Here is a 14,776-nt window from a genome sequence, read left to right as displayed (position 1 = left end):
TCTAAGTGGAACTGAGTTTTTGTCCATTCGAAGGCCCATCAGAGGACTGAGAGTCCAAGACAGTTCCTTGATAATTTGACTCGAGGTGACCCCGACACCAGTGAGCAGGAAATGTACACATAAGCTTTTATTATACATCAGGGTGGGTTTTTTTTTAGTGTCACACTAAAGGAGTCGGCTTCTCCATGAGTAAATAATTGTTAAAAACAACTCCACCCTTGTTAAATTAGCTCAGTTAATAACTTAATGATATGAATTTTAATTACCTGGTTTTCCTGTTTTGACTTTTGGAAAATGTCTTTTTTCTTTGCGTGTGTTGACAGATTCTGGCCTTTATTCTAATCAGAAACATTCCCGGCTACATCCGCTCTATTTATAGCTCATTCTTTTCCTGGTTTGGAAAGATCTCCTTGGAGGTACGTTGGTCTGCCAGCAGAATTTATTTAATCTCTTGAGARGCTCTGAAACACGCCTCCCTTTGTCTCCCCCAGCTGTTCATTTGCCAGTACCACATCTGGCTCGCGGCCGACACCAAGGGCATTTTGGTCCTCATCCCGGGAAACCCTTCGCTCAACATCCTGGTGAGCACCTTCATCTTCGTCTGCGTAGCGCARGAAGTTTCCCTCATCACCAACGACCTGGCCCAGGTGGTCATCCCCAAAGACAGCATGGCGCTGCTGAGGCGACTGGGGGCCGTGGCYGTCTTCAGTCTGCTTGTGTTGCTGTGGAGCAAGGGGAACCAGCCTGGCACTTGAAAGACACCTTGTGATGGAGGATGGGGGGGTTAGAATCTAAAATGCCTGTTTTTGGCCTTCGAATGGACAAAAACTCTGGTGGTGGTGAAGAAAATCTGTAGWTGTTGGGTCTTTTACTTTTTGACTGCTGCAACCTACATAAACTGAAAAAAAAAAAAACCTGAAACAAGAGGTTGATCTGTTCAAAACAGGACAAGATAAAACCACTGAAATGTTTACATTATCTGGGTGTACAGTTAGACGTCTCTAAAGAGTTTCTCTCATTTCAGGACATCACGTTTGCAGTGAGTTTTCAAGCATCACTAKTTTTTAGCCCAACAGCCCTTCTGCAGTAGCCGTTGTTCCTGGCGTCGCTCCTCTGTGACCGGGATCTCCGTCCACATAACCTTAGCAGCTGAACGGCTATAACTAGCACCTTTAGCTCTTTACAACAAACATTAAATCGTACTGCTTTGTATCACTATTAACATACAGTATATTCAAGCTGTTAGYTATTTAGTTATGCAACATTTGGCTGAGAAAAAAAAAATCATAGKCTAACGTAATTWAAAGTGCAATGGATAAAATGTTGAACTTTCAACCCTCCTTTTTTTGAGTAATTTTACACCCACCTCACAGAAAGGCTCTGTGTTTACCTGCTGTTGCTCTGAAAAGGCACGACATGTATAGTATTTAATGATTTAAATTAATATTATATTTTATACAGTTCTTGGCTTTGTTTTGTACTTTGCGTCCGTAACTGCTGTGAGTGACGAAGTATCGCATAGTTTGTTTTTGTACCCATCCCAGCGTCTCCTAGATGAGGTTGAGCCTTTTGAWCTTTGAGCCGTCTCTCTCGTTAGCAGCACACTTCGTTGTACTTATGTAAATATATATAAATATATATATTTGTATGATAGAATGGAAAATTTATTTTGTACAGCAATGTTTCTGTTACGTCCTTTACATTTCAGTTCAAACATGCCTCTTATTTTACTCCACGTTGCACATAATATAGGAGTAACAGCTAAATATCCTTCCTCCTGCCTGTGAWATTTGACTCTGTGGGTACGAGAGGTGGTTCTGTTCATGAGCGCCTTTCTTATTTTCCCGCCCTCAGATGCTTATAGGTACAGCGCGTCTTCGTCGGAGGTGGCTGAGCTGAATCTCTCCATGTTTAGGTGCTTTGATTAGCACCACYTCAGAGTTTCAAACTTGCACTGAAGGACCTGAGAGGATATATTGTTGTAAAATAAAGGAGATTTTGTTTTTTTAGATGAGCGGACAATGTAACTTACTAGTCAAGACATTCAAGAGAGAGCACTTTTATTTTGACGCCTGCATTTTTAATTTCCTTTTTCATCTCTAAGGTGGAATACAGTGTTTAACACAACTTTGTTTGGCACATTTTTATTGTGTAAACCAGATTTGTCATGGTAGTTTTTGCGGATACAAAACAATAAAAATATATATTAAAACTGTGTTGCTGATGACCCTACCATTTGGGTAGTAAAACATTGTGGTGTAAATCATTTATTTAAAAATTACCACTCTTTTTTGTTGTTTTTCTGTTACAGTGACATTTTGTTTGCAGACGCCAGTCAGAACTTCACTGTATAGATGTACTTCCATGTTACTGTTTTACCTTAGATGTATAAAGTTTACTGTCTTGTTTTCTCATCCATTTCTGATCAACAACTAAACAGTAAATTGGGCAGTTTTCCAGGCCTTATTTGATCTATTTGGATGTGTAAAAGCAACATATACCCACGTTCTGGGTCTCTTGTAATATTTTACATGTATTTTTTGTGACGTCTGTGGATCTGTATTCATATTTATAAAAGCCTTTATTATGTTGTACATGGTTAAAGATACTTCCAAAGAATGATTTTGGCTTTTTGTTATTTATTTCCAAGAAACTGATTGTTATTGTTATTAAAAAAGACAGTTAAATAGTTTTTAAAAGATTTTATTTCTCATATGGCACATTACATAAAACATGACACTCTCTTTCTCTTTAGGTCCTTTGTGCAAAGCAAGTAAAAATAGGCTTTTTTCTTTTTTTAAACATACACAAATATTTAAAAAGTATAATAATCAGCTACACTCTTGTTCTCTCGTACTCTCACTAATAAAGGTTTAAGTGCATGAATGATAAAACCTTACTGGTGAGACATGCAGATTGGCACAAATGTTAGAAAACACAGATGTTGGAAAGTGGTGCCTGATGCTTCTGGTCATAAATTGAGAGCTTCAGCCACCTTCCTTTCCTCAGGAATACCATTTACCTGCAGTAAATGTGGGGAAAAGACAAAATAAATGGCTACAACTTCATTTTAATGCTCTGTGTAAAAAAAAGATTATATATGACAAAAGACTTATTTTAATCAACACGAACAAACTGCTGCACCTACCTCCAGCCGTCGAAATGTCGACATAACATAATTATCTCCTTTGTTAGCGTTGAACAGAAAAAGCAGTCTGTTAGCGCATCATGCAGCTAATTACTTTGGCCATGAGGGGGCGATCACACACAGATTTAACATTTTAAAGCTAAAGCAAAATAAGAGCAGTCTGAATTCTTTCAAAGCAAATCTTTTCAAATTATCAACTCCTAAGTCTGGAAGTTTACATCAGCAAAACCAAGATTTTAACATGCTTTTATTTAACTAATGATATCCTATTGTGTAATTAGGCTAGCAGAATGTTGTAAACCTGGTTAATATGTCAACCTGCAGACATGCTATTCAGAGGCAAATTATAAGTAGGTTAAAAAGAAGAAAAACATGCAGCTGCATGCAGATTCTGCCATGCATGGTTTGCTGTTTTTTTACATCTACTGGCACGTAAACTCTTAAACTAAATTTAAAAAAAAGAAAGCACTAACCTGATGGCCTCTGTTGTGGTATTGTTATTTGGTTTTGCAGATTCCTGAAACAGTGAACTTATTGTAAGAACATAAACACACAAGCACTTTTGTTAAATAATTATCAGTTCTTTAGGCACTGTGATAATATTTTTAGAGTTCTTTTACAGCTGTTTTTCCTCTTTTCACTTTTTATGCACTGACTCCAAAAGAGGTTGTTTTTTTTTAATCGGCTCATCCATTCAGGATTTAGAAGTCATCAAAGGTTGAAAATTTCTCAACAAATTTTTCAAACCAAAGCAGAAAACAAGCTAGGACAGTGCATTTATCAAAGTGCCAACAGTTCTGAAGCTTATTAGAAGTCTTGCAGTATCTTGTTTTGGCTGAAAATAAATAAATTAATAAATCTTTCACTCACGCCTGTGTCTGCATAAGAGGCATGCTGGTGGTCTCGTAGTTGTCTGGGTGGATGGGCGGCACCACCTCCCCGCTGACTGGGTTGAAGACGGGCAGGGTGGAGAGAGGCCAGGAGATCTCGCGGTTCTTGGACATGCTCCGCAGCTCCTTGGTGGACTTCTGGATGGCGCTGTGATGAACCAGCTGGATGCTGGAGGGGCGGAAGAAAGGGTGGATTGGTATTGTAGCATCCCCCACTAGCAGAGGCTAACTGATCTCATGCAGGTTGTAAAACATAACGTCCTAATCTGTTGCTGTCGCTCGCTTTATCTGTTTCATTTAGGGAGTTAGTCATCCAAATGTGTTGATATAGAGAGTTATTTATCCCTGTATGTCATTGAATATATCAGCAGCAGCCCAATGAATGAATGAATGAATGAATGTCAACACACATGAGTTTATGAATGGATAGGAAACAACCATCATGACAACATAAAAGACAAAAGAGAGGGAACAGAAACAGACCCAGAACGAAATAAATAAATAAATAAATAAATAAATAAAACACAGGAGAGATAAAACACTTACGCTGGTGTTTGCATGTTTCTTTTTGCCCTAGAAGCAAAACAAAATGAATGAATTAAATACTAATATTAATATTTAAAGCAACATCTACACACAAGTGAATGAATCGTCGCGTAAAGTCAGGTTGGAGATGGAGTGGAACGGTAAAAGGGAAGGTTTTTCTCTCCCAGCCTGTAAATAATGTAAGAATGTGGATAAATGATCACAAAACAGAAAACAAAAGACTGRGACATATATAGATGGAGAACTGAATATAAATGAAACACACTACTGGATGGATGGTAATGACGAGCTGCCGTTCAACTCTAATCTGATTAGCCGGCTGCTAATGTGGCTCTCTGCTGTTGCGTCTCGTTTCATTTCCATATTCTTAAAGTGGCGCGATTGCTGGTTAATTAGGCCGTTGGGTGCGATATTAGTGCAGAGAGAAACGGGATCAGGCACACTTACACCCCTTCCCGTCTGCAGCACATAGTGTAGCCGAGGATGAAGAAGAGGACGAGCGCCACAGCCGAAGGAACGGCCAGCGTGATGAGGAAGTCGGAGAAGTAATCCCGGCTCTTCAGAGACTCAGATGGAGGGTTGTATTCCCCGAAATCAGGCAGTATCCCTGTACCCGGGTCGGGACGAGTGATGTAGACCGGGACTACTTTGTTAATGTCAACCTACAGGAAGAGGGAAAAGTCAGAATGTTTGCAGCTGATACAAAAGTCCAGAGTTGGAGAATGCTCACCAGGGAGATTTTACACCAGTCGATGTGAAACTGAGCTCTGAACTTCTTGTCGCAGCTGATGACGGGCTCCATCTCCTGACTGCAGCGCAGCTGGTTATGCGGGTTCTCCACCTCCCGCAGGCACGACGAGAAAGGAACGTCAGCACCGACCATCACATAAACACTGCGGAAGAGAGAGGGAGGGAGGGACGAGATGAAGGAGGAGGAGGACGGAGACTCATCTTGTGTGTTTATGTAACAGTCGCTGCGCCTCTGAGGTTTCTCCTTTAAGCTTTTATCCACTGAAACATTCATGTGAATCTTTGACGCGGGTCATGTGGGCCGCCCCTCCAAACTAAATAAGCCGAGAACAGACGGACAAACGTTTTCATCTTGTTCCGAGTGAACTGAAGATCCCCAAGGCCCCAATTAGATAAGATGTCAACAGAGAGAGGCCTGGAAATATACGCAGTTCGTTTGATGTAGATAGGTGAAGAAACTGCTCAGGGACACTTTCTTCAAAAGAGTAAATCCCAATATTAATGTGGCTTTTGAAACACAAAAAGAAGCTCAAACAGATGAGGAATCAAGAGGGAAAAAAGGTAATAAAATGTAAGTTTCTATCAAGGATAAAGTATCTCCTTACCCTTCTTTTAGATTGTTGATAGGCAGAGGCACCCGGCCCCCGCGGTCCAGAGCTGAGGTGATGTTGATGGCGTTGAGCCTTTCCGGCTGCCACACGTTTTTCACAGCCCCGAGGAAGTCCCCCAGCACCTCGCTGGCCAACATCTCCTCCACATTCATGTTTTTGATGTAAAACTCGGCTTGGTAAGGCAGCGGAAACTCTGCAAAAAGACGAAGTGAGGATCAAATATGTTCTGTATTTACTTAAAAGGGGTTAAAGTAAGAGTAAGAAGGGTGAGGTGTACATTTGTGCATAAAAATCTAAGGGACAAAAAGCACAGGCTGTGTCCAAGTTCAGGGGCTGCATCCTTCGAAGGCCGAATTTGAAGTTTGATTACATCAGCAATGCATCTGTCAAGGTTCCTCCAATTGCGGCCCATAAATGCATCCTCCTTTTTTATTAATAATTTAATTTTGCTCATTTCAATCTATTTTACAATCTTCATTGCMTACGGTTAGACCGTCCAAATTCACAGACACGTTCTTGCGGTTTTCCATGTCAACAGAGAACCCGGTCCACGTTGACCGGATAGGCTGGGTCCTTCAAAGGATGCAGCGAACGCAGTGCTTTGTAGACAGATTTCTGTCCACCCAGAAGGCCTTGCTGCATCTGCTGATAGCTTTTTTTGTTTGTTTGTTTGTTTGTTTGTTTGTTTTGTACTCTTTTGGTCCAGATGGCAAAAAAATAAGTGATGTCAAACAAACATCTGTAAACAGCTGCTGAGCCTTCACTCGACTCCCATCGTAATGCAAGTACAATGGTCAACAAGCCACAGGCACAGATGTGCTGTGTAACTGTTGGGATAAATGGAGTAACTGGCTACTAATAGAAAAAAAAAGTCTGCATTAATGATGCAACATAACAACTGATTTATCAATGTTTACTTAAACTAAAGACTTAATCCAGTTGTTGATCCATATTTTGGTACTGCTGAGAGTTTGCGAAGATTTGCTGCCCACTTCCCTGCTTACCTTCTGTGGCCATGATGTTTATGACCAGGTTGTGCCGTGCCGTCTCAAACGTGCGTCTGTTATAGGCAGTAATCTGCAACACAGGGGTGAAAGTTTAAGCTCAGATCAGTGCAGCTTACATGGCAGTAGTCCTGCAGACAAGGCTGGACTGCATACACATAGCAAGTTCTGTACCCAGCTGTGGCACCATATAGAAGCACGTGAGTCCCGCTCAACACGTTAAACCTTTTTATGGGGTGAAAAAAAAATGCTTTAAGCTGTAGCTTACGAGGCTGCTTTGAAAGTATAAAATACGTAACAGAGTTCAGGGCTGAAAACTCAAGAGTGAAAGAAAGAGATTCTCTAACACAGATGTTTTTCTTTTACTCAACGTTTCAGCACAAAACAAAGTTTCCTTCTGAACTTTGCTGATAATAACCGGTCCGGCCAGTCTAACCTCTATGATCGTAGCTTTGCCAACGTGCTCTGCAGTAGGAGAACCGTAGAGCACGCCATCGCTGTGAGGGGTCCTCTGGATGTAGCGCAGCCAGCCTGGCCGGTCGGGGTAGCCCCTCAGGTTGGTGTTGAAAGTGATTGGATCGTCYCTGGCATCGCCTGTAGAGACAGTAGCTCGTTAAGAATAACTGCAGTGATTTGTTGCAGGTCAGACTTCATTTAATGACACATATTTAGTTCTATTATTGAAACTGCAGACAGGATGCCTACGCCAGCAAAGTATGTTTTCCTAGTGGAATCGGACCGCAGACATCTAACTTGACAAATGAACGGGTGTTTGGGGGATAAAAAAAGATGATCAAATATAAAAATCTTATGATGGATTCACACGGCAAGATAATCAGGCTAATTTTTGGCCTGATTTTACACTTCCAACATTCTTAAGGATGCTCCACTGCCACAAAATGGCAATGGGACTCCATAACAGTGGTCTGTGTGATACCTGTGGCATTGAATTAGAGACCTCTTTGCACTACTTAGACCCCTGCCTGGCTCTGAGCAGTGCCCGGTTTGATTAAAGCTCAGTGTGTTTTTGTGGAGAGCACTACGAGGACCACGCTCACACGGGTTCTTCATCCGTCCCCACTCACCATAATATAAGGATGCTCCAATTATCATGATGGCTCTAAAGATAATTTTAGGAGATATTCCTGCAGCGTGTGGTGTGTTAAGAGTGATCTAGTCGGCTCAGAAGGGTATCAGGACTGCTCCAACCTCAAATCGGGGATATTCAACATAATCGCTATGTTGCACCAGAAGATGTCTTTTTGTTTTGTTTACTCTGTAAAAAAAAATTCCACAAACTATCATTCTTCCTCATCTATCACGTTTATTTACTCTGAACCCACGTTTGATCTCCCGTCTGATACTGATTGTTCGTGAGTGAAATCTATCCGTGCGTGTTGTTTTTCTTTGTCGTGTGCGTGTGGTTGTACCTGATTTGGGATAAGGTGGAAACTCTCCTTTGAAGTGCTCCCTCTCCAGAACGTGGACGAACAGCACTCCTGCTGATGGGTAGACGTTACGGTCTGCATGGGACCTCGACAAGATGGTGACAACTGAAACACAGATTTGAAAGATTTACGCAGCTGAGTTCCTCATAACTGAAGATTTCATAAATGTATCTACTGAAGAAAAGTATTTAAAAAGCAGCATTAAGAAGTCGAGCAAACTGGGCGGAGCTTTCTTTCCTCCTCTTAGCTCTGTTACATTTCTAACACAAACATTTAGTCTTTATTAGTGCAAGGAACGATCAAAAACGCTGTCCTTTCACACATGTTTACACTCATTTTATGTCTTTTAACCCTGCAGTGTTTTGAGCAACACATTTGTTTTTTTTTACCCCCAGCCTTTCCCCCTCTCTCTCACTGTCCCACAGTGGGTGGCGACTCCATTTTTAATCACCATGTGAGACTGAGTGTACAAGGAAGAAGCAAAGTAGGAGGAAGTGGCGGCGGAACAGGGGATATGTGCTATGAAGTGAAAGCCAAGGAGAAAAAGCAGGTTTGATCTGCTCTCGCCTGCAGACACAGAACTCCAGACACGTTAAGCAGTTGGGAGAAAGCTGGGAAAGCTATGCGCGTGTATTTGTTCATTCCTGCTGGCAAAATCCTGCAGATTCTTACTTTTTATTTTACAATAAGCCTTTCAGTAGCATCAAACCAGCTATTACTAAACAACACTTTCATTTTCCTACATAATGCACTCTTCTACTTCTGTATTGTTAGGTTTCTTTGTGAAAGGAGCTGATTCTGAAGGAGGAATTTACATTTTTAAAGGGATGAAAAGGGAAGTTATCTAACTTATGTCTTTTAACTGTCGACAAAAGAAAGTTAAAAACAGGTGACTTTAAAAATGTAGCTTGTAACTCTACTTTTTGTGCATTTTACCTTTATTTAACCAGGCAAATCCCGTRGAGGCCTGAAGGCAGCCTAAACATGCATGTTTTTGGACTGTGGGAGGAAACRATGCTAACACAAAGATAACATGCAAAAGGTCCAACCTGGTGTTGGAACCCAGGACCCTCTACAGTGCTAACTGTTAAGCTCAAAAAGAAAAAAATTGTGTAGGTCTTCTGGACGGGTTCTTCTCTAATGAAATGTTTCGTCTCTCCTCCAAGAGACTTCTTCAGTCAGAGAGTTTCAGGCAAAATTCAGGCTTTTAAGCCCTGCCTCCATGTGACTGATACTCACATCACAGTGCCAGGAGGACTGCGACCAGTTATACATCGAGGAAACAAAGCAGCCACTGTTCAAAAGAATGTCCCAACACAGACGAGCTACATCTAACGGCCAGAACTCTGCAGTTTTCACTCATTTACAGGCCAGCGGCCACTCTTTCAGAGATGAGGATGTTCTCATTCTTGATAGAGAGGAACGTTGGTTTGAGAGAGGAGTAAAAGAAGCCATTTTTGTGAAGAAAGACCGTCCATCATTAGACAGAGGTGGAGGCCTCCGTTTTCAGTTGTCCCCCTCCTACAGTTCTGCTATTGCCAGTATCACTCCACCCCCTGTTAGCAATAGGTGTTAATTAGGTGTCAACGATAGCCATGTGATGTGAGTATCAGTCACATGGCGGCAGTGCTTAAAAGCCTGAATTTTGCCTGAAACTCTCAGACTGAAGAAGTCTCTTGGAGGAGAGACGAAACGTTTCATTAGAGAAGAACCCGTCCAGAAGACCTATACAATTTTTTTCTTTTTGATTTTTTACTCATTCGTATGTTAAACTGGGCGGCAAGCAGCAACAGATAGACTCGGCTACATCCCCGCGGGCTTCGTCACAGTTACAATCAATAACATTTAGCAGCCGCTAAATYTGGTGTCGCTTCAACAACCTAAGGTTCTCTCCACCACGTCTCTTTTCAAGGAGTCACCTGAGCACGACTAATCCACAGTAGCTCCTCTGGCTCCAACTGCTGCACCCATGACATTAGGATCTAGATTAGTCTGAGACTAAAAATAAAACCTCATTTTGATGCAGTCGACCAGTTCCTGAGTCAAGACCTCAGTCTGAAGGTACACTCGGGTTCCTGTGATATGACCTTTCGAGCTTCAGCAACTCTTCAGCAACACAATGGACCACTTTCAGACACTCCAAGGGCAAATTCTGGCTACTACACTCAACTCAGTGGCTAGATTTAAACAGCTTCGCCAAGTAAAGAAACAAGACAAAGCAAACTAGTGATGGTTTTCAATAATGAATCAAAAAAAAAACTTCCAGGACAATTATTGTTTCATTAAACAACTAAATAAATAAAAGATGTAGCTTACAGTGTCTATTCACTCTGTGTTTCACCTATGTGACTGCTACTGACTAGAGAGCAGGTGTAAGTAAAGATCAGTGATTAAGTCACACAGAGGACCTGTTAAGAGCGTTAAATCTGCTTATTTGTGACAGGATGACTCCCCGCTAAGCTTCCTTGAGATGATAAACCTCGGAGTGCTCCGAGTGTACAATACATCACCAATTAAAAGTTAATGCTAAACTGTTCACTGCAGACAAACCCTCTGCCTTTCTTTTCTGGTTCAAATGACTGACAAGACAATCCTAAAACAAAAAGCAATATACACTTTCCAGACCACTAAGTTATCCTGACAATTAGTTCCAATTAAACTCGGCCAAAAACGTCTCTTTTAAAGGTGACCTATAAGTATTAATATAAGATCACTAACAGGTCATGGGAGTGGTGGAAATGGCTAACTAGGTGTTATGCATTTCTGAGCTGACCTTGAACCTGAGTGATGTCCCCTGAAAATACAGCTGGCAACGAGCTAGCCTAATAATGGCTTCAGCCAACAGGGATCTTTAACCAGCCGAGGAATCAACAAGGAAAGAGGTGTCCTTTAGTTCTGTCGTATCAGCTTCATACGCACGTCTTCCAGGTCAGGAGGAACCCATGTGCTTCTTTGACGCTCAGCTGGAAAAGCACAGACAACAAGGATTGCCGCTGTTTGTGACTCAGGCTGTGGTTTGGTGCCCGTGACCAGCTTGAACTCATTACTCAAAACTCAAACATGGAAGTGAAAGCAGCTGGTRTTGCAACATGCAGAAGGCTTTAAAGACAACGGTGGACAAAAGACGACCAGATCAGTCCATCCTCCAGAGCAACATACGGTAAAACTATTCATTTATCTAAAACATTTAGGAAAATGTTTTGGTTTATTCAAGTTTTTTTTTACAAGGGCTGCAGGAACAAACGAGTTACTGTTCTGTTACACACAGTTAGGATGAAATTGACATCTTGCAGGAACAGGWTTTAGGCGAGACTTCAATTTAATGAACTGCTGGTGCAGCAACAGAAAGTGGGTTCAGTCTGAGGGACAGCATTCAGCTAAAAACAATAAATCTAGTATTAATGGGGAACCAGCTGAGCGTGTCACTGGGTTATGACAGGAGGGAGGAGACACGTGAAGTGCATCGCTGCACAAAGCCCACTCACCATCTTTGTACAAGGCTTTTCTCTGTTGCAAGGCCAAGGATTGCTCCATTTGGACATTTCTCTCATGCATTTCGCTGCGTGTTGCACCATAGGCATGCACAATGTAAACTATTGGACCAATGAATAGAAGCAGTCGTGAAACAAAGAGCGTCTTTCAGAAGAATTTTAACAAATGCACACCTATCTATCCTATCCAGCTTATAAAGTGCAAAAAAGACAACAGATCTACCAGAAAATTTCCAAATTCATGATATTGGACTTATTGTTGCACAAGTTTTTATTTTAAAGACATTTAGGATGTTCTGCTGCTTAACAATACAAAGTATTGTTTTTGATATTATGTACAGTGATGTAAATTAGGAGGACAAAAGTTCATAGTGTGTTATAGCAGTTTATAGTAGGCAAACCTTATAATTTTATCTTCCATGCATACGTTTTGACTTTAAAAAAATCAGGAAATTTGTGTTTGGTAGATTTTTTTTTTGTTGTAACAATGCTTTGTGGTAATAAATCTTATACTGTTGCAAAGCCTGTTAATTTCCCTTTTAAACGGTGCCACATTTGTAAGGAACGTGCATTTGTAGGATGAGCAGTAGAGCTGAGTTTGTGGGTTGCGAACGTAAAAAATTGGCCACATCTTCACTGCCAAACAGCTTATTTTGATGACGCTATGACGCCCGGTAAAAGATTTACTACCAAGAAATGTTACAGCCAATAAATATTCTACCACACAACACATTTTTTTCTTACTTTTTGTGATTAGTGTAAATTATGCTTTTCTTAACAACCAGTGGATTTCTGTGTATTTATGGAACTATAATTATAAGTTTCTACTTTGTACATACAATTTGACTTTAATTTGACTTTAAAAGATCAATATGTATATTTTGTTTTACTTCTACCAAGTCTAATTGTGTAAAAATACTTTTATTAGGTGTGCAATAATGTAACAGCATTTAGCTCTTAGAAATAATATAAATTCCACAATTTTAMAATTAATCTATCATTCTGAATGTATTTTGTTTAACAAGTGTTAAACATTTCTCAAGCCAGCATGCTAAAAGCATGATTTGATTGCTTATATTTGATGCAAAATACTTTTTTTTCCCAGAATTAAAACAAATCATGTTTGATTAAAGCATGCTGGGAACATTTGTTTTACTTAACACAACATTCAAATAGTAAAAAGGTAATTTAGTTATAGCAAATGTTCTGACTTGACAGGTGACAGAGTAAAATTTAAACAATCAACATAAACAGACATACATGATTTACTGCACAGTTGTAGATAACTAATAAATATTAATTTATGCAAAACAATAAAAGGTAGCTGTGCACCAATGTGTTTATATTGGGACTATTAAGCAGCTGCGTACTAATACACCTGCTTAAAAACACAGAAAACAATCAGAATATTAGCTGAATGAACTTAATAAAAAATGTATAAACTAAAAGATGTAAGTATTATGTGTGGAGACACTTCCACGGTTCGTATAAGGACCAGTTGGTCGCCATTTTTCCACGTCTTCTCCTCAGCTGTTTGCTGGAAAAAATGAGCAAAGCGGCTAAAACAGTAGCAGCTAGCTAGCCGCTATAGTGGCTAACCGTATGGATGCTGCGCGAAAACGAGTCATTTCCGAGTGAAACTCGATACCTTACCCGTTCCGAGCCACACCGCGACAGATGCAGCGGACATGGCGTTAATTATCCACGTAAAGCTTTCATGAAAACTGTGTTGTTTTTTCCTCAGTCGTCACTGACAGCTATAATAATGAGCATCCTGCCGCATTCCTTCCTCCGCCTCCTTCCTTTCTTTGCTGCCTCCTGATTGGCTGAACATCTGGATGGAAAAAGATGGTTGTCAAAGGAGGGTGTTGTACGTGGGGGTGGGGGCTGAGGTGCCCCTGTAGGAAAAGTTGAATATCTTTCAGTTTTTTTTTCTTCTTTTCACTTGATAACTTTTAAGGCTTTAAGTTATCTGTGCCTTGGGGGGAAAAATCCACATCAGGGCTTGTGAAGGCACAGCTTGACCTCCTGTGCGCAGCTGTCAGAGGGCAGAGGCTTATTTAAAAAACCTGCACCCATCTGTCCAAACCTCCTGCAGAGGGGCTTCTTAGAGGACAGATGGTCATGTTTTAGGACTGCTGGCTTCCTGGTTGTATAAGGGGCTTTGGGACCCTTACATGCTCCCCTTTTTGTCAGATAAGACAAGTCTTTGATTTTGCCTCCTGATTGATACATTTGTGCTTGGTTGTGATTTTTCTTATTTTCCCTGCAAGTGATAAATATGATGCCAATTTCTGTGCATCGCTCTTTTCTCTCCTCTGTCCCTTTAAGATTATTTTTAGGTTGCATAGCAACATCTTACAACCTGTGTTTGGACTAGATATGAATGTTGCTGTCAAGATCCTTGCATCTGTGAGAGCAGTATCACATCCATCAACAAAAATAAGCACTGCCTTTTTAGCCTGGCTGGAGGGGGCTCAGATGTGTGCAGCGTAACCTTTATTGATGACTTTCAGTCTGTCTTGAAATGCCATTTAATCTGGTTCGTTCAAATTTGCAGATGAGGATTGGGCCATATCAAAAAWTTTTTTTCATGAGTTCTGATATGTGAAAAAAGACTAAAGACTTTTATTAAAGTCAGAAGTCAAAATGTCAGAATTCTAAGTTTAAAGTCAGAATTCTGACTTGAAATTCAAAAATTTGTCTTTTTTTCTCAGAATTCCAGGATTTTTTTAAGTGAGAATATTAGAATTCTTGAATTGTAAAAACAGTCATAATTATGAGTTTTTTAAAATTTTTATTTTTATCATTTTCCATCCATCCATCCCTTTTCTGTGCACGCTTCTTCCTTTTTTTTTCAGGGTTGCGTGGGTCACTGGTGCCCATAT

General features: G+C 40.5%; 2 protein-coding genes across 2 annotated transcripts in view; one reads left to right on the top strand and one right to left on the bottom strand.

Annotated features, from left to right (window-relative positions):
- casd1 (CAS1 domain containing 1) overlaps nucleotides 1–2,622 on the top strand; it is a 22,635-nt gene extending 20,013 nt beyond the window's left edge. Inside the window, exons 17-18 of the mRNA XM_014011253.1 lie at nucleotides 324–416; nucleotides 492–2,622. Of these exons, the coding sequence (XP_013866707.1) occupies nucleotides 324–416; nucleotides 492–755 (357 nt within the window). The 3' untranslated portion in view covers nucleotides 756–2,622. The remainder of the gene's footprint in view (nucleotides 1–323; nucleotides 417–491) is intronic.
- A 65-nt stretch (nucleotides 2,623–2,687) lies between these two features.
- sgce (sarcoglycan, epsilon) lies at nucleotides 2,688–13,683 on the bottom strand (the record flags this gene model as incomplete). The annotated part of the gene is given in 12 exon segments (XM_014011254.1): nucleotides 2,688–3,022; nucleotides 3,149–3,186; nucleotides 3,622–3,665; nucleotides 4,019–4,207; nucleotides 4,585–4,611; nucleotides 5,032–5,246; nucleotides 5,315–5,477; nucleotides 5,940–6,138; nucleotides 6,950–7,022; nucleotides 7,386–7,543; nucleotides 8,380–8,502; nucleotides 13,542–13,683. Coding segments are annotated over 12 exon segments (1,317 nt in total). The 3' UTR covers nucleotides 2,688–2,971.
- Between the last annotated feature and the right edge of the window lie 1,093 nt (nucleotides 13,684–14,776).

The sequence above is a fragment of the Austrofundulus limnaeus genome, unplaced genomic scaffold (assembly GCF_001266775.1).
Source record: "Austrofundulus limnaeus strain Quisiro unplaced genomic scaffold, Austrofundulus_limnaeus-1.0 Scaffold78, whole genome shotgun sequence".
NCBI classification, from domain to species: Eukaryota; Metazoa; Chordata; class Actinopteri; order Cyprinodontiformes; family Rivulidae; genus Austrofundulus; species Austrofundulus limnaeus.
This window is presented reverse-complemented; position numbering and strand designations above follow the sequence as displayed.